Here is a 26,379-nt window from a genome sequence, read left to right on the forward strand (position 1 = left end):
ACCAGAGGAATCTGTTTCTTTGTCTGTACTAACTGAACTTTGTGTTTCAATCACAGTGGTCTCTTCCAACTCACTTTCAGATAAAAACTCAGGGATTAGGACTTCATGCTCAGTTTTTGGTACATCTTTGGCTGAAATTATTTGATCAACATGAACACTTTTGATCCTATCTCCAACTTCAACTATCTTTTTGTTCCACTCACTTCCACTATTTTCCCAACATCCCATTTGTCTCGACTGGACTTGTTGGGAGGACTGTGAGCATGAACCTGCTCATCTGGCTTGAAGTTCCTCTCCTTTTTGTGGGAAACATTAAAATGGCGTTTTTGACTTAACTCTCAAGGCCAAGTTGGATTGAATTAGACTTAGGCGTATTCTTAGCCTTCTCTTCATCAACAGTTCTGCAGGTGAGTAACCTGTTGTATGTTGTGTGGTTCTGTACTTCAGCAAGAAACTAGCCAAAAGATGTTTCATGTTGAGCTTTGAACAACCCTGCAAAACCTGATTCTTGTGAGCATCTTTGACAACTTTAACAGACCTTTCCGCCGCCCCATCGGAGGCTGGATGGTATGGGGGAACAAGTGTGTATTTTACTGCATGAACTCTTTGAACTGTTCTGAACGAAACTGAGGCCCGCTATCAGAAACAAGTTCTTCCAGTAAACCATGGCATGCAAAAATTGATCTCAATTCATCTATGGTACACTCACTAATAGTGCTTGACCCCATATGCTTAACCTCAATCCATTTGGAATGACTATCTATTAGTACCAGAAAGTGATCATTACCCTTTTCACAAAAATCTACATGAACTCTGAAAAGGTCTACTTGGCCATGGGCAGGGTTGCAGTGGTGTTTTTGGTGGTTTACTCTGGCAATTTTAGCTACATTTGCTCACTAGTGGCTCGATGTCACTGTCAATACCAGGCCAATACACAAAACGTCAGGCAATTAACTTCATGCTTACTATGCCAGGATGTTCGGCATGAAGTACATTCATAATTTTGTTTCTCAAAGACTCTGGTACAACCACTTAATGCATCCCTGCTCACATGATAACTCATGGCATCGATTATGGAAAGACTTCAGCTCAGAGTTCAGAACCAAGTTCAATCCACTATCGATTTCAGTCCAACCGTTCAATGTCTTCATAGACCCACCAGCACAGTGTCTTTCTCTGTTTCTACTGCAATTTCTGTTGCTGTCACTGGAAAGTCTTCATCTACAACTTGCAGTATGTAGATTGAGTTCTCACTTCCCAAGTCAGAGTTCTCATGGGGCAACGCATCTGCAACTGCGTTACACTTGGAGCTTTTCTACTCAACCTTGTAGTCATACTGGGACAGCAAAATTGCCCAGCGCTGCATCCTTGATGCTGCCATGGAAGGTATTCTTTAGATTCTGTAGTAGTTCCTGAGGATTGGAGGGTAGCTAATGTAACCCCACTTTTTAAAAAGGGAGGGAGTGAGAAAACGGGGAATTACAGATCAGTTAGTCTAACATCGGTAGTGGGGAAACTGCTAGAGTCAGTTATTAAAGATGGGATAGCAGCACATTTGGAAAGTGGTAAAATCATTGGACAAAGTCAGCATGGATTTATGAAAGGTAAATCATGTCTGACAAATCTTATAGAATTTTTCGAGGATGTAACTAGTAGAGTGGATAAGGGAGAACCAGTGGATGTGTTATATCTGGACTTTCAGAAGGCTTTCGACAAGGTCCCACATAAGAGATTAGTATACAAACTTAAAGCACACGGTATTGGGGGTTCAGTATTGATGTGGATAGAGAACTGGCTGGCAGACAGGAAGCAAAGAGTAGGAGTAAACGGGTCCTTTTCAGAATGGCAGGCAGTGACTAGTGGGGTACCGCAAGGCTCAGTGCTGGGACCCCAGCTATTTACAATATATATTAATGATTTGGACGAGGGAATTGAATGCAACATCTCCAAGTTTGCAGATGACACGAAGCTGGGGGGCAGTGTTAGCTGTGAGGAGGATGCTAGGAGGCTGCAAGGTGACTTGGATAGGCTGGGTGAGTGGGCAAATGCATGGCAGATGCAGTATAATGTGGATAAATGTGAGGTTATCCACTTTGATGGCAAAAACAGGAAAGTAGACTATTATCTGAATGGTGGCCGATTAGGAAAAGGGGAGATGCAACGAGACCTGGGTGTCATGGTACACCAGTCATTGAAAGTAGGCATGCAGGTGCAGCAGGCAGTGAAGAAAGCCAATGGTATGTTAGCATTCATAGCAAAAGGATTTGAGTATAGGAGCAGGGAGGTTCTACTGCAGTTGTACAGGGTCTTGGTGAGACCACACCTGGAGTATTGCGTACAGTTTTGGTCTCCTAATCTGAGGAAAGGCATTCTTGCCATAGAGGGAGTACAGAGAAGGTTCACCAGACTGATTCCTGGGATGTCAGGACTTTCATATGAAGAAAAACTGGATAGACTCGGCTTGTACTCGCTAGAATTTAGATGATTGAGGGGGGATCTTATAGAAACTTACAAAATTCTTAAGAGGTTGGACAGGCTAGATGCAGAAAGATCGTTCCCGATGTTGGGGAAGTCCAGAACAAGGGGTCACAGTTTAATGATAAGGGGGAAGTGTTTTAGGACCGAGATGAGAAAAATATTTTTCACACAGAGAGTGGTGAGTCTCTGGAACACTCTGCCACAGAAGGTAGTTGAGGCCAGTTCATTGGCTATATTTAAGAGGGAGTTAGATGTGGCCCTTGTGGCTAAAGGTATCAGGGAGTATGGAGAGAAGGCAGGTACAGGATACCGAGTTGGATGATCAGCCATGATCATATTGAATGGCGGTGCAGGCTCGAACGGCCGAATGGCCTATTCCTGCACCTATTTTCTATGTTTCTATGTATTGAACAGGTACTTTGGATCCGTCTTCACTAAGGAGGACACAGACAATCTCCCTGATGTACTCGTGGCCAGAGGATCAAGGGTGACGGAGGAACTGAAGAAATTCACATTAGACAGGAAATGGTGTTGGGTAGACTGATGGGACTGAAAGCTGATAAATCCCCAGGGCCTGATGGTTTGTATCCCAGGGTACTTAAGGAAGTGGCCTAGAAATTGTAGATGCATGGTGATAATTTTCCAATGTTCTATAGATTCAGGATCAGTTCCTGTGGATTGGAGGGTAGCTAATGTTATCCCACTTTGTAAGACGGAAGAGAGAAAACAGGGAATTATAGACCAGTTAGCCTGACATAGGTGGTGGGGAAGATGCTGGAGTCAATAATAAAAGATGAAATAGTGGCACATTTGGATAGCAGTAGCAGGATCGGTCCGAGTCAGTATGGATTTACGATGGGGAAATCATGCTTGACTAATCTTCTGGAATATTTTGAAGATGTAACTAGGAAAATGGACAAGGGAGAGCCAGTAGACGTAGTGTACCTGGACTTTCAGAAAGCATTTGATAAGGTCCCATTTAAGAGATTAGTGGACAAAATGAGAGCACATGGTATTGGGGGTAGGGTGCTGACATGGATAGAAAATTGGTTGGCAGACAGGAAACAAAGAGTAGGGATTAACGGGTCCCTTTCAGAATGCCAGGCAGTGACTAGTGGGGTACTGCATATCTCGGTGCTGGGACCGCAGCTATTTACAATATATATCAATGATTTGGATGAAGGGATTCAAAGTAACATTAGCAAATTTGCAGATGACACAAAGCAGGGTGGTAGTGTGAACTGTGAAGAGGATGCAGGGTGACTTGGACAGGTTGGGTGAGTGGGCAGATGCAGTTTAATGTGGATAAATGTGAGGTTATCCACTTTGATGGCAAAAACAGGAAGACAGATTATCTAAATGGAGTCAAGTTGGGAAAAGGGGAAGTACAACGGGATCGGGGGGGTCCTTGAAAGTAAGCATGCAGGTACAGCAGGCAATGAAAAAAGCAAATAACATGTTGGCCATTACAAGAGGAGTTGAGTATAGGAGCAAAGAGGTCCTGCCGCAGCTGTACAGGACCCTAGTGAGACCACACCTGGAATATTGTGTGCAATTTTGGTCTCCCAATTTGAGGAAGGACATTCTTTTATTGAGGGAGTAGGGTAGGTTCACCAGGTTAATTCCCGGGATGGCGGGACTGTCATATGTTGATAGAATGGAGCAGCTGGACTTGTATACTTTGGAATTTAGGTTGAGAGGGGATCTTATTGAAACATATAAGATTATTAAGGGTTTGGACACGCTAGAGGCAGTAAACATGTTCCTGATGTTGGGGGAGTCCGGAATCAGGCGCCACAGTTTAAGAATAAGGGGTAAGCCATTTAGAACAGAGATGAGGAAAAACTCTTACACACAGAGAGTTGAGAGTGTGGAATTCTCTGCCTCGGAGGGCGGTGGAGGCTGGTTCTCTGGATGCTTTCAAGTGAGAGCTAGACAGAGCTCTTAAAGATAGCGGAGTCAAGGGATATGGGGAGAAGGCAGGAACGGGGTACTGATTGTGGATGATCAGCCGTGATCACATCGAATGGTTCGAGGGACCAAATGGACAATTCCTGCACCTATTGTCTATCACTTTAGCATCCTCAACTGAAGTAATGGATTCTAAATCCACTCAAGATTTACTGTGAACATTGACTTTCAACAACATGCAAACAGTTTTGTATCATTACCTTCTACAATGCTAGATTTGGCCAGGTAACCAGAAGATGATTTCAGAGCACCACTAAAGACAAAAAAACTGGCTCCTGTTACTGCAAAACAGAATTATAGAAATAGTGTCAATTTTGCTCATTATGAATCGTCTCAAAGTTTATTCACTGTCATCAAGAGTTAATAAATGTTTTTCTATTAATAACATGAACAGTTGTATTCCAAACACTTGGAATAGCAGTTCTAAGCAGGGAAATTCATGCTAACACAAATAAATCATATGTTGGAGTCGGCATGCATTCTTTATTAAGTTAAAAACAAAACAATGCAACTTGATGAGGACATACCTTTTCTAGGTTGGTTGTGGATACTTATGGCCTGAGTCTGATAGTTCCCATCATCATTTTGAACGCACACCAAATGTGAATCTGCCTTCTCGTTGAAGCAAGCTCCAAATGCCAACACATGCTCATTGGATTTGTTCATTGCTTTCATCATCTTGATTAAAATGGCGAGACAGATCTTTACAAACTTTCTTCAAAACATTAAAACTTAATTGCCATCTATTCAAATTCTATTTATACACAAAATAATGTCGCATAAATGATAAATACGAATTGAGCTAAAGCACGGAATCCAAAAACACGACTTTGTGCTAAACATTAGGTTAATTTCAAGACCAAGTGAATAATTTTTTTTTAATTGCACACCCATAAAATTAATCTCTGGTACAAAAACACTGGAATGACCAATATTGAGATTCTTGACCAGTTAAAAAATGTTAACTATATTGATCACAATGTCATACATGATATTTAGTGATGTGGGAAAGGTATGAGAAAAATGTTCAACTTAAACTTTAATCAGCTTACTTAAATAATGCAGTTCTGCTTTCATTAAGCTGCTGCATTTAGTGTTAAGACACCACATCCTGCCCATCATTAGCTTGCCCCACTTAGTCAAGTTGAGTGCTAATACTTTGGAAAAATTACAAATATTTACACAGACACTATTCCACAATTTACGTAACTATCCCAATCCAATCATTCAGTTGATCCCTATATATTGTAATTAGATTTCAACACCAATTTTCCATATTAAATGTTACCTATGTGCCTATAAATGTGCCTTTATGAAAACTCACTTTAGTATCTTCAAAGTATTATCTAATGGGTTTATATCTCAAGCACATCAGCAATACTTATCCAGTAGAATTATTACTTTGCATTTTAAGTACACACAATTCATTACTAAAATTTAAAAAATCCTCATTGACATCTTTTTCTTCAGCCACTAGCTACATAGAAGGCAGCTCATCAGAGACACATTTGAGTGTTTTAAAACAGAATGCAAAGCGACAATATGAATCTAATATTTGGTAACTGCTTTGGGAACAAAATATTCTGTTATATCACATTCCATTGCATCATGCAGGTTTTATCCAATTGATCATTTATCAGCTACAAGTGCAATAACCCTATCGCACCGATCATTTGATCACAAACTTCATCAGCAATCTTCGTATCCTAGATTTAATGTTTAAAAAACGAAAAAACTTTTTTAAAAAATAGACAAAAGTGTTGGAGTAATTTGGTGAGTCAGGCAGCATCTCTGAGAAAATGGATAGGCAATGATTTGGTTCTGGTTTCTTCTTCAGACTGATTGTTCTTGGGGGGATGGGGATAGAGAAGAAAGCAGGATGAGAGGTGGGGGCGGGACAAAATCTGGTAAGTGGACACAGGTGAGGGATGAATGGCAAATGCTTGGACAAAGGCCAGCAATAACACCTACATCAGGATGCTGTTCATTGATTTCAGCTCCGCCTTTAACACTGTCATCCCCGCCAGCTTGATCACCAAACTCAGCGGACTTGACATCTCCACCTCCCTCTGCAATTGGACACTGGATTTCCTCATCAACAGACCAGTCTGTTAGGGTCAACAACCTCACCTCCTCCACTATAACACTGAACACCGGCGTGCCACAGGGCTGTGTGCTCAGCCCTCTCCTCTACTCCCTCTTCACCCATGACTGCATCCCTAAGAATGGCTCCAACGCCATCATTAAATTTGCCAACGACACCACGGTGGTAGGACTGATCAGTGACAACGACGAGTCAGCCTACAGGGATGAGGTCCAGCACCTGACAACCTGGTGTGCCAACAATAACCTCGTCCTCAACTCCAAGAAGACAAAGGAAATTATTGTTGACTTCAGGAAGATCAGAGGGGGCAGACATACCCCCATCCACATAAACGGGACTGAGGTGGAGCGCGTCTCCAACTACAAATTCCTCGGGATACACATCTCGGAGGATCTGTCCTGGTCCCTCAACACCTCCAAGCTGATCAAAAAGGTGCAGCAGCGCCTTTACTTCCTGAGGAGGCTCAAGAAAGCTCACCTGTCCCCCCAGATCCTGACCAACTTTTACCGCTGTACCATCGAAAGCATCCTGACCACCTGCTTCACGGTATGGTACAGCAGTTGCATCGTAGCAGACAGGAAGGCACTACAACGGGTGGTGAAAACCACTCAGTACATCATCGGTGCCCCGCTCCTTGCCATGGATGCCCTCCACCAAAACGGTGTCTGACATGAGCCGGGAAGATCATCAAAGACCCATCCCACCCCAACCATGGACTGTTTGCCCTCCTCCCATCAGGGAGGCGGTACAGGAGCCTCAGGTCTCGTACTAGTAGGATGAGGAACAGCTTCTACAACAACACTATCACATTGCTGAACTCGGAGTCCCGCTGATAGATTTCTCCAGTCTCTCCGTCCACATTGTTTGCTTACTCTGTATTTTTATTTCTATATTGCACTATTACTACGGACTGACGCTAAACTGCATTTCGTTGTACCCATACTTGTATTTGTGCAATGACATTAAAGTTGAATTGATTGAATTGAATTGAATTGAATTGAATATGAAAAGAGAAAAAGTGTGAGGTGTGGAGATAAGGATTGAAGTGTGAAATGTGAAGCCAGAAAAAGTAATACAGGTGGTAGAGGACTGGGAGGGGAAAGGGGGAAATGGGTGTACATCCTGGAAGGTCTTAGGGGAGAAAGGCGGAAAATTGGGGAGAGGGTGTTTGTAAGTTAGAGTCATAGAGTGATAAACAGGCCCTTTCGGCCCAACTTGCCCACACCGACCAACAATGTCCCTTGGTTTATACTCTCTAGAATTTAGAAGATTGAGAGGGGATCTTATAGAAACTTACAAAATTCTTAAGGGGTTGGACAGGCTAGATGCAGGAAGATTGTTCCCGATGTTAGGGAAGTCCAGGACAAGGGGTCACAGCTTAAGGATAAAGGGGAAATCCTTTAAAACCGAGATGAGAAGAACTTTTTTCACGCAGAGAGTGGTGAATCTCTGGAACTCTCTGCCACAGAGGGTAGTTGAGGCCAGTTCATTGGCTATATTTAAGAGGGAGTTAGATGTGGCCCTTGTGGCTAAGGGGATCAGGGGGTATGGAGAGAAGGCAGGTACGGGATACTGAGTTGGATGATCAGCCATGATCATTTTGAATGGCGGTGCAGGCTCGAAGGGCCGAATGGCCTACTCCTGCACATAATTTCTATGTTTCTATGTCCCAGCTACACTAGTCCCCACATGCCTGCGCATAGTCCATATCCCTCCAAACCTGTCCTATCCATGTACCTGTGTAACTGTATCTTAAAAGATGGGATAGTCCCAACCTCAACTACCTCCTCTGATAGCTTGTGCCATACACCCACCACCCTTTGTGCGAAAAAGTTACCCCTCAAAGGCCTGTCCCACTTGGGTGTCATTTGCGCGTCACGCGGATGGCGCGTGAAGATTTTGTACATACCAAAATCCTGGGGAGCCGCGCGCGACCTCGCGTCGCTGCCCTATGTCACCACGCATCATGCACGCACCATGCGCACATCACGTACATGTCACGACACGTGTGTCGTGTCGCGTAAATGATATGTAAATTACGTGCAAATGACGACCAAGTGGGACAGGCCCAGATTTTTATTAAATCTTTCCCCCTTCACCTTGAACCTATGTCCTCTGGTCCTCGATTCCCCTACTCTGGGCAAGAGACTCTGTGCATCTACCCGATCTATTCCTCTCATGGTTTTATACATCTCGATAAGATCATCCCTCATCCTGCTGCCCTCCAAGGAATAGAGACCCAGCCTACTCAACCTCTCCCTATAGCTCACACCCTCTAGTCCTGGCAACATCCTCCGAAATCTTTGCTGAAATGTTTCAAGCTTGACAATATCTTTCCTATAACATGGTGCCCAGAACTGACCACAATATTCTAAATCCAGTCTTACCAACGTCTTATACAACTGCAACATGACCTCCCAACTTACTTAGTTACCTAAAACTGGAGATAACTTGGGTTATATGCTACCCAAGCGGAATACAAGGTACTATTCCTCCAGTTTGCGTGTGGCCTCGCTCTGGTAATGGAGGTAACCCAGGACAGAAAGTTCCTCCCTCACCTGTATCCACCTACCACCTTCCAGACTTTGCCTCATACCCCACTTTAAAATGGGGTATGAGGAATGTCCCAACCAGAATCGTCACCTATCCATATTCTCCAGAGACGCTGCTTGACCCGCGGAGTTACTCCTGCACTTTGTGTCCTTTCTTTTAATATCAGCATCCGCAGTTACTTGTGTCTTCAAAATACTTTTAACACTTCAGATGTTAATATATTAAATATTGAATATTAATATTTTTCATAAAATATTCAATATTCAGATATTAAAGGTAAATTCTTCAGATGCTGAAAACATGAAATAAAAATTAATGCATTATAACTCGTCTAATCAGGCAATATCTGACAAGGAAAAAAATATTTCAAGTTCTGAGAAACACTTTGATTTTCATTTTATAATTGATAATTATGCAAATACTATAGCATTTGACAGTATTTGGATATTTCACCTTTCAACTAATTTCAGGAATTGCTAATTTGCGGGGGTTTTTTCTCTTCCCTCCCAAAGAATGGATGAATGGACCTTAAAAGATGGACCAACCTTACACTAAACACGATTACCTCACAACAATACAGCTTATTTGAAGACGCCAATAATCATCTCCCATCACTATTCAAAAGACCACAAAGTCTGTGAATTAATTTGTATTGCAAAATATTGAATATTACAAAACAATTTTGGAAGTCCATACTGAGTTACTGGTTAAAGCATTTACTTGGCATATGCATTGGCCACATGCATAGAAAAAAGTATAAGATTTCAACTCCTGATGTGGATGCCACACTTATTGGACTTGCAAGTCCATTTAAATACATGAAGCATATGGTGTACCTCATTATATCTGTTGCTAGGAATATTGATGCATGTCTTCCTGACTTCCATGTCAACAACAAGCCCTTGTACTACAGGCAACTTGTATTGGTAATTCCTGAAATCCTAAATAACACAGAAAATTATGTATTAACTATTTTTTAAACTATTACATTTGCTTTTGCTTGTTACTACTTATGATCTCAAAAACACAGACATAATAAATCAATCATTTAGAAATGCAAACAAATTACATTTCCCCTCAAAAAATTAAACCGACCTAAAGTATGCACAAAATCAAAAACAGTAATGTTGGTTATCTACCAACATATTCAAGGAATATAATGTCAGAAGTTGACAAACATTTGAACCACGTCAAGGAGTATGGAGAGGGAAAAGGAAAACACAATTGCAACCAAGATAGGATCAACCATGACTGATAGAGCAGACTTGAGGGATATCATTGATCTCTGGTGAGAAGATGATTTTGTTTACAATACTCCTTATCATCTGTTGTATTAATCAAATGCCCTTCCAAACATACAATTTAATTTAAAAACAGACCATTGCTTCTAACACAGCTCTGCAGTATTTAAAACATTTGTTAAACATAGGCTATGTGGTGAACTTTCTAAACTAGTTTAAAATAACATCCTGGTGCAAACCTTTTTAATTTGAAGATGACATTTGGGTATTATATGTCAACAAATGATCCCAAAAAGATAGCAGGTTCTCACAGTAGAAATTATTTTGAGAGTTTACCCACATTGTCAGATATCAGTTAATATGTCAACCATGTAAACATGAAATTATCATCCTTGTGGTGGTATCCTAGCAAATAATTTCTAAGTTCTAATACACAATATTGTCCGTGACATCATTATTCTCTTCCCTTGAAAAATGTGAACTTACCGCAAGTAGGTTCATTATTGTATGTCCTGTCTCTCCAAACAGAGGTTTACGAAAACGCACACTGAATAATGGACATGGATAAACTGTAAAAGAATATATTAATCAGAAATTGTTCCTTTACTCTTTACACAAATTGAATGATACATATACAGTTACTCACATCTATATTCTGCTCCAAGACGCAGCATCAGACGGATTGGGAAAACTTTAGCCCAAGGTGTTTCCCATTTTTGAATTAGAATGGCAAACAGGTATGGTGCATTGGGAAGCACAACATCCTGCAGAGACTGAAAAGTAGAGGTGACATACAGAAATCCACCATGTTCTCTACTGCCAAGGAAAGTCTGAGTAAAGAAGGAATGGCCCAATTCTCCAACAACATTACCTATAGACAAAAGACTAATGTTAAGTAGCAAAATATTACTTGGCAACACAAAAGCATGTATGCAAATACTAAAAGTAGAGGTTTAGAATTTTGCTTTATGTCCTCTGCTTATTTTAACACGAGTAATCTATCAATGTGAACACTAAATTATAGGCTGAATTAGTTCTGCAAAGTACTGTAATAATCATACAACCTCACATATGCCATGTTCACATCAAAGCACATCATTATTTTAATACTGTCATTTGACTATACCTGCCAGTGCATCTTGATAAAGCTGTATATAGTGATTAAAGATATCCTTTGGGATGCATTTCTCATCAGGTAAACACTGCAAGAGGATGACTATCTCCGCCTGCCCCACTGCATGCATTCCTTTGGTGGTGAAGGACCAACACTTCCTGTTCACATCTGAGAAAACAATACAATTGTCAGATGCGTCCATTTTGGAAACAACATATGTAAAAAGTAACAAGATCACTGACTAATTTTCTTTGTCGCTTACCATAACTTTTACAACTCAGAACAATTCATGATTTTTTTTTTTAAATCACATTGGCAAATAGTTTTAATTTGCTATTTTGGAAACCATGGGATAGTGACAAAAGGATCCAGGATGGTCTTCATGGGTTAAATTATTTTGCCCACAAATATTAAGATTATCATACTAATCTAAATCTATCAAATTGCTGCTCATTCCAATACAACTGAAACACAGACCAGCCCTTTTCCCTCCCCCAACATACACATTCACCTGGCAGAATTCTCATATTGAGCAATTTCTTCTTCAATTCCATTCAGACAGGAACTCGCTCAGTATGAGACAGGAGCTTTTTGGGACCAGTGACCACAGTTCAATTAGGTTTAAGATCATTATAGATATAGATAGATATGCCATTTATTGTCACTATACATGTACAGTGAAACTGAAAGCTGCTCGTACTCAGTGCATACATACAATTTAGCACAAAAAACAAGAAACAGAAAAAAAAAAAAAAAAAAAAAAAACGGAGAGGGTCCACGTGTTAAAATGCTCAACTGGGGTAAGGCCAACTTTGAGGGTATGAGAGAAAGTCTCGCTCAAGTTGACTGGAGCAGGTTATTTGAGGGGAAATGAACATCGGCCAAGTGGGATGTTTTTAAAAGTGTGAAGGATATGTACGTCCCCGTTAAAGTGAAGGGCAAAGCAGGCAAACATAAGAAAGCTTGGCTGATGAGGGAAATTGAGGCCTTGGTCAAAAACAGGGTGCTCAAAAGAAGGATGCTGGGACAGGTATAGGCAGCTGCGATCAACTGCACCCCTGGATGAGTTTCGGAAGTAAACTGAAAAAGGAGATCAGAAGGGCAAAAGGACCAGGAGATTGCTCTGGTGTGTAGCATTAAGATAATCCCAAAAGATTTTTTAAATATATAAAAGGGAAATGGGTAACTAGAGAGAGAGTGGGACCTCTCAGGAATTAAAGCAGTCTTGCCCATCTCCTGTGTGGAGCCACAGGAGATGGGCAAGGTCCTCAATGAGTATTTCTCCTCTGTATTTACCGAGGAGAAAGACTATAGGACGGAGGAACTTGGGGCAGTCAATGGAAGTGTCTTGAGAACAGTCAGTGTTACCATCGATGAAGTACTGAAGGTACTGTCGTGTACGAAGGTAGACAATTCTCCAGGGCCTGATCAGATATATCCGAGGACATTGCAGGAAACTAGAGAGGAAATTGCGGGAGCCCTGGTTTAAATTTATGAGTCGTCCTTAAATACAGGAGAGGTGCTGGAAGACTGGAGGTGGCAAATGTTGTGCCCCTTTTCAATAAGGACTGCAGGAAAAATGCTGGGAACTATAGGCCGGTGAGCTTAACATCTGTAGTTGGAAAGTTACAAGAAAGTATTCTGCGGGACAGGTTATACAGGCATTTGGATGGGCAAGGGCTGATTAGGGATAGTCAGCATAATTTTGTACGTGGGAGGTCATGTCTCATAACTCTGATTGATTTATTTGAAGACGTGACCAAAAAGGTTGATGAGGGCAGAGATGTAGATGTTGTGTACATGGATTTCAGTAAGGCGTTCGACAAGATGTCGCATGGTGGGCTGCTCTGGAAGATCCAAGGAGAGATAACTGAATGGATAGCAAATTGGCTCCATGCAAGGAAGCAGAGGGTGATGGTGGAAGATTGCTTCTCAGAATAGAGGTCTGTATCTAGTGGTGTGCATCAGGGTTCGGTGCTGGGCCCGTTACTGTTTGTCATCTACATTAATGATTTGGATGAGAACATGCAGGGCAAGATTAGCAAGTTTGCTGATGATACAAAAGTTTGTGGTTTTGCAGATAGTGAAGATAGTTGTGAAAGATTGCAGCAAGATCTGGATCATTTGGCCAGGTGGGCGGAGGAATGGTTGATGGAATTTAATACAGAAGTGTGAGGTTGCATTTAGGGACGTCGAACAAGGGCAGGACCTACACAGTAAATTGTAGGCCTCTGGGTAGTGTTGTCGAGCAAAAGGATCTAGGAGTGCAGGTGCATGGTTCCTTGAAGGTCAAGTCGCAGGTAGATAAGGTGGTCAAAAAGGCTTTCGGTACTTTGGTCATCATCAGTATTGAGTATAGAAGTTTGGAGGTATGCTGCAGTTGTGTAAGACGTTGGTGAGATCGCATTTAGAATATTGTGTTCAGTTCTGGGCACCATGTTTATAGGAAAGATATTGTCAAGCTTGAAAGGGTTCAGAAAAGATTTATGAGGATGTTGCCAGGACTAGAGGGTATGAGCTAAAGGGTAAAATGGTAACTAGAGAGAGAATGGGACTCCTCAGGAATCAAAGCGGTCACCTCTGTGTCGAGCCACAGGAGATGGGCAAGGTCCACAAAGAGTATTTCTCCTGTTTTCACTGGAGAAAGACAGGAGGACGAATTAACTTGGGGTAGTCACTGGAAGTGTCTTGAGAGCAGTCTGTATTACAATCGCAGACGTGCTGAAGGTCCTGACGCATAAGGTAGACAAATCTCCCAGGCCTGATCAGATATATCCGAGGACACTGTGGAAAGCTTGAGGAGAAATTGCAAGAACCCTCGCTAAGTGTCATTAAATACAGGCGAGGTGCCAGAAGACTGGAGGGTGGCAAATGTTGTACCTCTAGGAAAGGAAAAATCTATGGCTACATCTATTTTTTGGGCTTAAATCTTTGAATGCCAACTTTTTGCAATGTTAACACATTGACAAAAAAATCTCTAAACCACAAGAAAGATGGAGACCACACGAGAAAGAAAACATTAACCATTGAATGCACAAGTGAAAAAAAGATTTAAAAAAATAAAAAGAAACACTTGCTCATTTATAAACATAGAAAAATAGGTGCAGTAGGCCATTCGGCCCATCGAGCCAGCACCACCATTCAATATGAATATGGCTGATCATCTAAAATCAGTACCGTTCCTGCTTTTTCCCCATATCACTTGATTCCTTTAGCCCTAAGAGCTAAATCTAACTATCTCTTCCTGCATCTAGCCTGTCCGATCCTTATAAAACCATTCACAACCTCAAGGCATTGATTAAGCACTAAATGACTAAAATAAATATCAGTATGGGCATTTAAGCAATGTTTATAGCATGTCTCAACAATGTTATTGGTCACATGTTAATGATCGTGCTATCTTTTTTGTGATAGAGGAATAAATATAAATCGGTACTCTGGAAAACAACCACACTCTTCTTCAAAATAATGCCACAAAATCTCTGACATTCTTCAAGAGCTTACAAGATCTCCCTTTAAAACAATATTTTACAGGCATATCGCCTACATTGAGTTCAAGCCTCTCAAGTTTCTTGAGCATTGAAGCCACAACCACCTTATGTGGTGACAAACAAAAAACTACATGCTAAGTTAGCTATAAAAGTAGCACGTGTTTAGTCATACCAGAGAAATGAAAATGCATGAAAATACTCACAATTGACAAGTTTGACCATAACAAGCAAGTTTGCATTTAAAACAAAAACTAGAGGATCGGGGCCTCCTTCTTCCAACTGCAGCATCAGAGACATCTGTGATGGCTGTTCATCAACTGCATAATCTAGCACGAAAAAAAATCCATCTTTGTTGAAACATTTATGGAAACTGATAAGCTGATTAGTATGTGATATAAACTAAAATCTGAATATAGCTTCATGTACAAGTTCAGATATTTAAAACCTTCTTAGGCCCCCTTCGGTCATGGCTGGGTTAAAGCCCAACAATCCTATACTCAGCCCACTGGAAAATGCATAACATTTGAAGTGGTTGGGGAATAAGGAGGAGAAAACTGATATCCATGTGATTAGGGTAGACACAAAATGCTGGAGTAACTCAGCGGGACAGGCAGCATCTCTAGAGAGAAGGAATGGGTGACGTTTCGGGTCGACACCCTTCTTCAGACCTGCGTATCACCCTACCGTTTTCAGATCTCACCGTCTCCCCTGCGCCTCCATGTAATTAGGATGGTTTTAAAATAAAATAAAATTTCAGAATCAATGATAATAAATATTTGAGTGTGGCAGATTGTATTTTAATTGCACTTGAAGAACTATAACTCATGCGGCTACAGGTCTGGGCATGGTAGGTTAGATTAGGTTGGGTAGCAGTTTTGCAACACAGATAAGATAGGTTGAACATCCTGTATTCTGCTATTATTTTAATTTATCTATGATTCAACAGTAACAGTCTTTGCATTGTGGGAGATCTGGCCGCCACTGCTGTCTGGTCGCCGCCTTGCCGCGACCGCTGAAACCCAATGCAATAACTCCCTGGAGCTGGAGTAACTCCCTGGAGTAACTCTTGCTTCTTAGTTTCCTGGTCCTCGAAAAATATTCCAAATGGAATTTAAACTGGAGGTGGTGGAGGATGGACTTAAGCAAAAAAGGATTCTTGGGAAATTAGAGCTACTTTAAATTTCCAACCACTGGCTTCCAAAGCAGGGCATCGGAGATGTCCTCATTCTTTAGAGAACAGGGGATCCCCTCTTCCACTATAAATGAGGCTCTCACCAGGGTCTCTTCTGTACCCCGTAACTCTGCTCTCACTCCACAACTCGTAACAAGGACCTTCCACCCTACCAGCCGTCACATACAACAGATAATCCACCAACATTTTTGCACCTCCAACGGGATTCCACCACTAGCCACATCTTCCCATCTCCTCCCCTTTCGGTGTTCCGCAGAGACCGCTCCCTCCGTAACTCCCTGGTCAATTTGTCTCTTCCCACCCAAACCACCCCTCTCCTGGCACTTTCCCTTGCAATCGCAGAAAATGCTACACTTGTCGCTTTACCTCCCCCCTTTGACTCCATCCAAGGCACCAGAGGTTCACCTGCACCTCCTCCAACCTCATCTATTGCATCCGCTGCTCAAGGTGTCAGCTGCTCTACATCGGGGAGACCAACCTGATCTCCTGGTGGCTCAGCACTTCAACTCCCCCTCCCATTCCAAATCTGACCTTTCTGTCCTGGGCCTCCTCCATGGCCAGAGTGAGGCCCACCGTAAATTAGAGGAGCAGCACCTCATATTTTACTTGGTTAGTTTACACCCCAGCAGTGTGAACTTCTTCATTGACTTCTCCAATTTCAGCTAGTCCCTGCTTTCTCCTTCTTTTCCCTCCCCTTCCCAGCTCTCACAACCCACTGTCTCCGCCTCTTCCTTTCTTCTTCCCGCCCCCACCCCCACATCAGTCTGAAGAAGGGTCTCGACCCGAAACGTCGCTTATTTCTTTCGCTCCATAGATGGTGTCTCACCCGCTGAGTTTCTCCAGCATTTTTGTCTACCTTAAATTTAGTTGCATCTGGTTGGGTAACAATGGCAGGGTGAAGACTATTCCATGCTTTAATTGTGCGGGGGAACTTCATGGAGCAGCTAGCATCTCTGAATAGAAGAAATTAAGTGACGTTTCGGGTAGAGACCCTTCTTTAGACTCCCTCTGGTTTTAGTGTTTTTAGTTTAATTTAAAGATACAGCGTGGAAACAAGCCCTTTTCGGCCCACCGAGTCCACGTCGACCATCAATCACCCGTACACTAGTTCTATCCCACACATTAGTGAGGTAAGTCAAGAGTCAAGAGTGTTTTATTCTCTCACGTCCCAGTTAGAAAAACGAAATCCTTACTTGCACAGCACAACAGAATATGTAAACACAGTACTCTGTAAACAATGTTGTGAACAAGAAAACAAAACAGCGTATATTTATATATGAATATATATAACTCAGGGCTGCCAACTCTCACGCTTTGAGCGTGACACTCACGCATTCCAGCCAATTCTCACGCCCTCACGCTGAAGACTGAATTCTCACGCTGACAGGCTGTCTTCAGTCCCTGCACAGCAAAGATCCTATAGCGGAGCTAAAGGGTCTTTGCTGCACAGTTTGTCTCTTTGCCCCACATGACAGCGATCTGCACGGATTGGGGAAGCGCGTCGGTCCCGGGCAGCGGGTGTCAACGCTTTTGTGCGCCGTCTGCGAGCTCTGCGTTGCCGGCTGCCGCGGCAACCTCGCTCCCTCCCTCCTGCCCTTCAACTCGATTGGTAGCGTTAGCGCCGCCAATCCACGCTGCACCGTGCCCGCCAGACTCCCCATTGGGCGGTCGGAGAAAGAAAGGGAGGAGAGAGGGAGGGGAGAAAGAGAGAGGGGGAAAGAAAAAAAGGGAGGGATGGAGGCAAAGAGAGACAGGGGGAGGGAATGGAGAAAGGGGATGAAGGAAGGGAAGGAGAAAGGGGAGAAAGAGGAAGAGTGAGGAAAAAGAGGGAGGGTGAGGAAAGAGAGGGAGGGGAGGAAAGAGGGAGGGATGGGGGGAGGAAAGAGGGAGGAGGGAGGGAGGGGAGGATGGAGGGGGGAAGGAAAGGTGTGTGTGTGTCTGTCTGTGTGTGTGTGTCTCCCTGTGTGTGTGTCTCTGTGTCTGTGTGTGGCTCCCCGTGTGTGTGTGTGTCTCCCTGTGTGTGTGTGTGTGTGTGTGTGTGTCTGTGTGTGTGTGTGTGTGTGTGTGTCTCCCCGTGTGTGTGTGTGTGTATCCCTATGTGTAGTAGACTACACTGTCTGTCCCCCTGTGTGTGTGTGTGTGTCTCCCTGTGTCTCCCTGTGTGTGTGTGTGTCTGTCTGTCTCCCTGTGTGTGTGTGTGTGTGTGTGTGTGTGTGTGTGTGTGTGTGTGTGTGTGTGTGTGTGTGTGTGTGTGTGTGTGTGTGTGTGTGTGTCTTCCTTTGTGTATGTGTCTCCTTGTGTGTCTGTTGTCACATCCTGGCCTTAGACAGGGCTGCCATCTCTCATGCTTTGAGCGTGAGAGTCACGCATTTCAGCCAATTCTCACGCTGATGACAGAATTCTCACGCTGTCTTCAGTCCCTGCACAGTTTGTCTCTTTTGCGCCACTTCAGAGAGATCTGTGCGGTCTGTGGAAGAGCGTCGGTTGGCGGCTGTGAGTGTCGTAACATCTCTTCTCTTCTTTCTTGGTTGGATGCACAGCCGCCGACAACATGAAGCAGCCGGAGATAGAACTAACCAGGGAAATCAGTTGTAAAACATGGGGGGACCACAATGAGGCCAAACATCTAGGACAGGGTTCGGCAACCTACAGCACACGGGCCAAATCCGTCCCGTAACCCGAAAAAACACGTTTATTTTCAATTCGTTTTCGCGGAATCAGGGCAGGCGAGCTGACCTGCGAACTGCAGCCAGTCCCTGGGACGCGAGCCGATCTGGGAACGGCAGCCAGTCCCTGGGCACGCAGTATGCCAACTCGATCATTATGGACAAATTGGGCCAGCCATGTACATGTTGTATAACTCTTGACTCTATGCTGATCTGAATGGGCTTAGAATGACCATTTAAGCAAAATTGCCCTCACTTTCCCCATTTTGATTCTTCAGATTAATATCCCTTTGCTCTGTTAGCAGCGTTAAAGTACTTATGAGGTAGAGTCAGGAAAGGTAGCATGTTATTTTTTTTTAGTTTGCTTTAATTTGTTAGTTGATTTTTTGTTGACTGCCATAATTTCTGAAATGGTCTTAAAGTAACTTAACTGTTATAAAGCAGTAATAAGTGATTTTTGTCCAAACTTGCTTAAAATGTTTGCATTATTAGCAGGGCTGCCAACTCTCACGCATTGAGCGTGAGACTCACGCATTTCACAAAATACTCACGCTCTCACACTGATCACAAAATTATATAATGAGAATAGGACCTGTTTTGCTTAACAAATAGTGTAGGAAGGGATTGCAGATGCTGGTTTAAACTGAAGATAGCCAATAAAAACTAGAAAAACTCAGCAGGCAGCATCTCTGGAAAGAATGGGTGATGTTTCGAGTCGAGAACTTCAGCCTGAAGAGGTTGAAAACCAGCCATAAAACACAATGTCTGGACATGTGTGTTATCCAGCTAAGGGCAGAAATCAGAATCACGTGTTCATCTTTATTCATGTGACACCATAATAAATATATTACAGAAAAAATAATTTAATGGGGTGGCACAGTGGCGCAGCGGTAGAGTTGCTGCCTTACTACCACATGGCTTTTCTCTGGATATTCCGGTTTCTCACATATCCGAAAGAAGCGCAGGTTTGTAGGTTAATTGGCTTCTGTAAATTGTCCCTGGCGTGATGGATGGAATTGGTGTATGATAGAGTGCTGGTCGGTGTGGACGTTGTGGGCAGAAGAGCCTGTTTCCATATATATTTTTACATATATATCTTAATTTCATTGAACCATGTATGATTGAATATGTGGCATTATTTTCATCTTGTTTATATATTCAAAGGGTAAGGTTGAAACCGTCTGAAGAAGGGTTTCGGCCCGAAACGTTGCCTATTTCCTTCGCTCCGCAGTTGCTGCCGCACCCGTTGAGTTTCTCCAGCAATTTTGTCTACCTTCGATTCTCCAGCATCTGCAGTTCCTTCTTGAACAAGGTTGATTGATTTATTTGTACAAAACAGTGATGGAAGTCCAACTTTTGCTTTGTTTCTCTGAAATGTTCTCTATATATATGCATAACAGCATGAATATAATCTGATTTCCATACATGAATATAGTCATTCATGTGCTGCACCTGTTGATCAGAGCCTGGCTCTATTGTGGAATGTAATTAGGAATGTAATTTAGCCTTACCTTATTCGTACCTAATCCAATTTAAAGCATAAATGTTGCATTCAAATGCAAGTTAAAAGACTCGTTACAGTATGCACCAGATTGCACAATTTCAAGCTGAAAAATGCAAAAGCTCCTGCACACCTTTGGAATGTGGAAGGAAACAAGAGCACCCAGAGAAAACCCATGCGATCAAAGGGAAAAGGAGCAAACCAAACAGACAGTACCCATATTCAAGATCAATTCCGGGTCTCTGGCACTTTTAGGCAGCAACTACATGACCAATGTACTGCCCCATATTCTTAAACTGAATTAAAACATACAGTAGCTGTAAATGGGGACATAGCGTGACTTAGAGATTTAAGACTGAAAATAGATAGTTATTTTTTTTAGTAACCAAAGTTATCAACGTATAATTTTTTGTGTGTTGGAAAACAAAATATAGTGGCACAGCTGGTAGACTGCCTCACACGCCAGAAATTTGTGTTCGATCCTGTCTTCGGGCATTGTCTGTGTTGAATTTGCACATTCTCCCTGCAAGCGTGTGGGTTTCCCTTCCACATCCCAAAGACTGATTGGCTTTGTAGGTTAACTTGTCTCTGTAAAATTGCCCCTAATGTGTAGGGAGTGGGTGAGGAAACTGTGAATGGGTGGAAGACAAAAAAGCTGGAGAAAATCAGCAGGTGAGGCAGCATCTATGGAGCGAAGGAATAATCATACGCTGAATAATCCATCCACATTTTTGATTGGAAGTGGAAAGAAATAATAGAAATTGCATTCATTGCAACGTGTAAAAAGAGTTGTAAAAAGAGTGTACTGCATTGTAATTTTGCTGCATGTCATTGTGGTATACATCATGTCTTGATTGGTGAATATGTTTAGTTTGTGACTTTATTTGAAGCAGAAATACTATGTGAATGCTTCATTGAGCATAATTCCGACTGGTAACCACGCACTTCTTGGTATCTTTTTGTTTTTTTGTTTATTTAGTTATGTTAAAGTGTGTTTTTTTGTGTTTTTTTGGTGTCTTTATGTGGGGGAAGAGGGCACGGTGCGGGGGATACCGTACTTCAGCCGCTTCCTGGTGAGGACGCGACTATTATTCGAGTCGCGTCCTCGCCCCCCCCCCCCCCCCACAGCGGCCTACCTGCCTGGATTGGCGCGGCCTTTCCTGCCAGGATCGACCAGAGCTCCAGCAGCGGCGCTGATGGACAGCGCTGGAACATCGCGGGGCTGGCGATGCCTTACCGGGGGTCGCCATCTGGAGCCGGAGTGCTGGACCTGCTGCCGACATCCTGGAGCTGCGGTTTGCGGAGCTCCCAACGCGGGCGGCGCTGATTACAACGCGGGGTCCTGCGACTCTGCCCGGCTCGGCCTGCGGGCTCGGGAGCTGCAGACTCCGGCTGCGGGAGGCGGCTGATCCAGGAGGTCCGGGCCGCTGAGGAGGAGGCTGCTCACCGTCGGGGTTCGGCGTCGGCGTTCCACCAGCCCGGCGTGAGGGCCTGAACATCGGGCCACCCGGGGCGGCGACTGCGGGTGCTCGGAAGGCCCCGACCACGGATGAACATGGAGGGGAGGCTGGCTGGACTATGGTGCCTTCCTCACCTTGGTGCCATATATGTTATGTTGTGTTGTGGACTTTCTGTGTTTGTGCTTTTTTTTTTTAAATTTTAATTCAATTTCAATTTTATTTTTAATATGTTTTATTATTTATTTATTATTTATTTTATTATTTCTTTGTGATTTTTTTAATGATACTGCCTGTAAGGAAAATTCATTTCGTTGTCTCAAATGAGACAATGACAATAAATTTGAATACAATACAATACAATACAATACTTCGTCCGAGCACATTATCGCACGCATCATGCAAACCATCTTAAATGACCACCTAAACAGTCATTTGGCAACCTAAAAAGCTGCCTAGGTTTCCCGACTGGCATCAGAGAAAAAAAGTTAAGTGAGAGCCCTGCAAACATGTGAAAAGGTTTTTGTACTGTCACACTGACCTCCTTTGACACCAGTAGAGATGAGAATAGGCGGGAGCCCATTTTCTGGGACTAAGTTAATTGCACTTCCAACTGGACTGCCGATTTGAGCTGTACTACCCAATGATGTAGCTGCGTTCTGAAACAGTATAAAATTAAGACGACTGTGTTATTAATCAAACCTAGTGACATACCCCAACATTTTTTTGCACTTGCAAAATAGATTTATTCGATAAATCCTTTGGTAAACAAACAGGTTAATAATAAGGTACACAAAAAAGCTGGAGAAACTCAGCGGGTGCAGCAGCATCTATGGAGCGAAGGAAATAGGCAACGTTTCGGGCCGAAACCCTTCTTCAGACTGATCGGGGGCGGGGACAAGAAAGGAAAAAGGAGGAGGAGCCCGAAGGCTGGGGGATGGGAGGAGACAACAGGAGGGACTGAGGAAGGGGAGGAGACAGCAAGGACTAACAAAAGGTTAATAATAAGATCCTCCTGTATTGAATGGTGTACTTTGATGGACCACAATACTCAAAGAAACTAAAGTTGCAAAATGTTTGGTACATCAGACCATACAGTGCATTCAGAAAGTATTCAGACCCCTTCACTTTTCCACATTTTGTTACGTTACAGCCTTATTTTAAAATGGATTAAATTATTTTTATTATCATCAATCTACACACAATACGCCAGAATGAAAAGCGAAAACAGGTTTTTAGACATTTTTGCAAAGTAATTAAAAGGAAATAACGGAAATATCACATTTAAATAAGTATTCAGATCCTTTGCTATGACACTCAAAATTGAGCTTAGGTTCATCTTGTTCCTATTGATTATTCTTGAGATGTTTCTACAACTTGATTGGGAGTCAAATTAGTGGTAAATTAGTGGTAAATTAAATTGATTGGACATGATTTGGAAAGGCACACACCTGTCTCTATAAGGTCCCACAGTTGACAGTGCATGTCAGAGCAAAAAACCAAGCTATGAAGACAAAGGAATTGTCCGTAGACCTCCGAGACAGTATTGTGTCGAGACACACATCTGGGGAAAGGCATAAAAAAATGTCTGCAGCATTGCAGGTCCCGTAGAGCACAGTGGCCTCTGTCATTCTTAAATGTAAGAACTTTGGAACCACCAGGACTCTTCATAGAGCTGGCCGCCCGGCCAAACTGAACAATCAGGGGAGAAGGGCCGTGGTCAGTGAGGTGACCAAGGACCTGATGGTCACTCAGACAGCTCCAGAGTTCCCATGTGGAGATGGGAGAACCTTCCAGAAGGACAACTAAATCAACAGCCTTTATGGTAGAGTGGTCAGACGGAAGCCACTCCTCAGTAAAAGGCACATGACATCCCGCTTGGAGTTTGCCAATAGGCACCTAAAGGGCTCTCAGACCATGAGAAACAAGATTGAACTCTTTCGCCTGAATGCCAAGCGTTACGTCTGGAGGAAACCGGGCACCGCTCATCACCTGGCCAATACCATACCTATGGTGAAGCATGGTGGTGGCAGCATCATGCTGTGGGGATGTATTTCAGCAGCAGGAACTGGGAGACTAGTCAGGATTGAGGGAAAGATGAACGGAGCAAAGTACAGAGAGATTCTTGATGAAAACCTGCTCCAGAGCGTTCTGGAACTTAGACTGGGGCGGAGGTTCACCTTCTAACAGGACAACGACCCCAAGCACACAGCCAAGACAACGTAGGAGTGGCTTCGTGACAAGTCTGTGAATGTCTTTGAGTGGCCCAGCCAGAGCCTGGACCTGAACCTGATCGAACACCTTGCACAAAATCACTGCTGGAGCATTTTTCTACATACAGAATTAACTGCAACGAACGAACACCATTTCTATTCTGGTATCTTTTAATCAGATTCATACCTCTAAGGCTGTGGGTTTGGTTGCAACTTCTTTACCAGGATCATGTGATACCGTCAAAGATCGTGTCATAGATGGTCCTCCTGTTGATAGTTTTGCTGCATCTGCAACTTCTCCATTTGGTAAGATTCCATCAGCAAACCAGACTCGCCTTTGCTCCTTTGAGTGAGTCACTAAACACATACATTAGTTAGTCAAAATCCAGCACAATGAACCCAATGTTCTTCTGTACCAAAAATAAAGGGACAATAAAATAACAAAGTTGATTGCATGTATGCTTATTTTCTCAACATAAATCATTGCTTTCTCAAGCCTGCCTTCAATTCAAGTAGGCGAGGAGAAGGAGTAGGAGAACTATCATTAAAAAGGAAAGATAAATAGTTGATGATAAATTAATTGAGAGAATATGGAATAAGGGCATGAATTGGCACAACTTCCTCTTTCCATTCAGCAAGACAGTGGCTCATTTGAACTACATTTTATTGTAGTTGTAACTGCATTTTACACCCTATTCACATAATGAGGGTGGCTGTTTTGGAAGGTTCGATCACTTGAAATTCAGGGCAAGCTAGCCAACTGGTTACAAAACTGACTTAAAGATAGGAGGGAAGTGGCAGGGTGTAGTATTGCAGATTAGAGACTTGAAACAGTTGGTATATCACTGTTTCGACTAATGCCCGACTAATGTTTCGACTAATGCCCGACTAATGTTTCGACTAATCAACCCGACGTGCACAAACAAAAAAATCAAATAGAACAAGTTGACCTACAACTTTAGGCTGTGTGAGCCAAACACAAGAAGAAGAAGAATGATTTGTATGTGAATGGAGATTCAAGATTCAAGAGAGTTTATTGTCATGTGTCTCAGATAGGACAATGACATTCTTGCTTTGTTTCTGCACAACAGTATATAGTAGGCATGAATACAGGACAGATCAGTGTGTCCATATACCGTTATATAAATATATACACACATGGTGACATGGTTAGTAAGTTTGTGATGACGTTAAAATTATTGGTGTAGTAGACAACAAAGAAGGTTATCCAAGATTACAATGGGATCTAATCAACTGAGCCAATGGACCAAGAAATGGCAAGTGGAGTTTAATCCAGCTGCATGTATTCTTTTATGATAGGACAAACAGGGCAGTACTTGCCCTGCAAAGTGTTGTAGGACAGGGAGACCCAAGAGTGCGGGTGCATGGTTCCAATAAAATGGAGACATAGGTAGACAAGATGGTTAAGGGGGCATTTGACATGCTTCATTGGTCAGGCTATTGTGTACAGGAGTAGGCATATCATGTGACAGTTTTACAAGATGTTGGTAGGGCCACAACATATTTAGAGTACAGTGTACAGTTCTGGTCATCCTTTTATAGGAAAGATGTAATTAAACTCGAAAGAGTGCAAAAGAGTTTTACAGGGATGTTTAAGAGAGAACTGCAGATGCGGGAAAAATCAATGGTAGACAAAAATGTTGGAGAAACTCAGCGGGTGAGGCAGCATCTATGGAGCGTAGGAATACATAATGTTTCGGGTCGATACCCTTCTTATCAGATCAAGATGCTTTGGGTTACAAGGAGACTGGGTCTTTTTTCACTGGAGCACAGGAGGCCAAGGGGTGAACTTCGAGGTTTTGTAAAATCATGAGATGATTAGTCACAGTCTTTCCCCAGGGTAGGGGAGAATAAAACTACGGGGCATGGGTTTAAGGTGAGAGGGGAAAGATTTAATATTAACTTGAGGAGCAACGTTTTCCACACACTGTTGTGTATATGTAACGAACAGCTGGGGAAATGGTAGAGGCAGATCCTATTAGACAATAGACAATAGGCGCAGGAGCAGGCCATTTGGCCCTTCGATCCAGCACCGCCATTCAATGTGATCATGGGTGATCATCCCCAATCAGTACCCCATTCCTGCCTTCTCCCCATATCCCCTGACTCCGCTATTTTGAACAGGTAATAGATATAGGCCAGGCACTAGCAAGTGGGAGTAACCTGATTAGACAACTTGGTTGGCATGGATGTTAAACTGAAGGGCTGTTTCCGTGCTGTATAGCTCAATGAATCAATAATCCTTGGTCCCCCAGTAGTTCAAAAATCCCTCAGTTTCAATACATGTAACGACTCGCCATCCACATATCAGTGATAAAGAATTGATTGAAAGATAGTGCCAGACTGTGGCAACATTTTGCAAGTAACATCAAATATT

The 26,379-nt window shown here is 42.8% G+C and overlaps 1 protein-coding gene across 1 annotated transcript in view; it reads right to left on the reverse strand.

Annotated features, from left to right (window-relative positions):
- LOC129700930 (zinc finger FYVE domain-containing protein 9-like) overlaps nucleotides 1-26,379 on the reverse strand; it is a 113,224-nt gene that overhangs the window by 5,676 nt on the left and 81,169 nt on the right. Inside the window, exons 6-14 of the mRNA XM_055641755.1 lie at nucleotides 24,169-24,338; nucleotides 22,310-22,427; nucleotides 15,156-15,278; nucleotides 11,474-11,629; nucleotides 10,994-11,218; nucleotides 10,834-10,916; nucleotides 9,943-10,047; nucleotides 4,977-5,127; nucleotides 4,650-4,730 (exon numbers count right to left, since the gene is read on the reverse strand). Coding sequence (XP_055497730.1) covers nucleotides 4,650-4,730; nucleotides 4,977-5,127; nucleotides 9,943-10,047; nucleotides 10,834-10,916; nucleotides 10,994-11,218; nucleotides 11,474-11,629; nucleotides 15,156-15,278; nucleotides 22,310-22,427; nucleotides 24,169-24,338 — 1,212 coding nt within the window. The remainder of the gene's footprint in view (nucleotides 1-4,649; nucleotides 4,731-4,976; nucleotides 5,128-9,942; nucleotides 10,048-10,833; nucleotides 10,917-10,993; nucleotides 11,219-11,473; nucleotides 11,630-15,155; nucleotides 15,279-22,309; nucleotides 22,428-24,168; nucleotides 24,339-26,379) is intronic.

The sequence above is a fragment of the Leucoraja erinacea genome, chromosome 10 (genome assembly GCF_028641065.1).
Source record: "Leucoraja erinacea ecotype New England chromosome 10, Leri_hhj_1, whole genome shotgun sequence".
NCBI lineage: Eukaryota > Metazoa > Chordata > Chondrichthyes > Rajiformes > Rajidae > Leucoraja > Leucoraja erinaceus.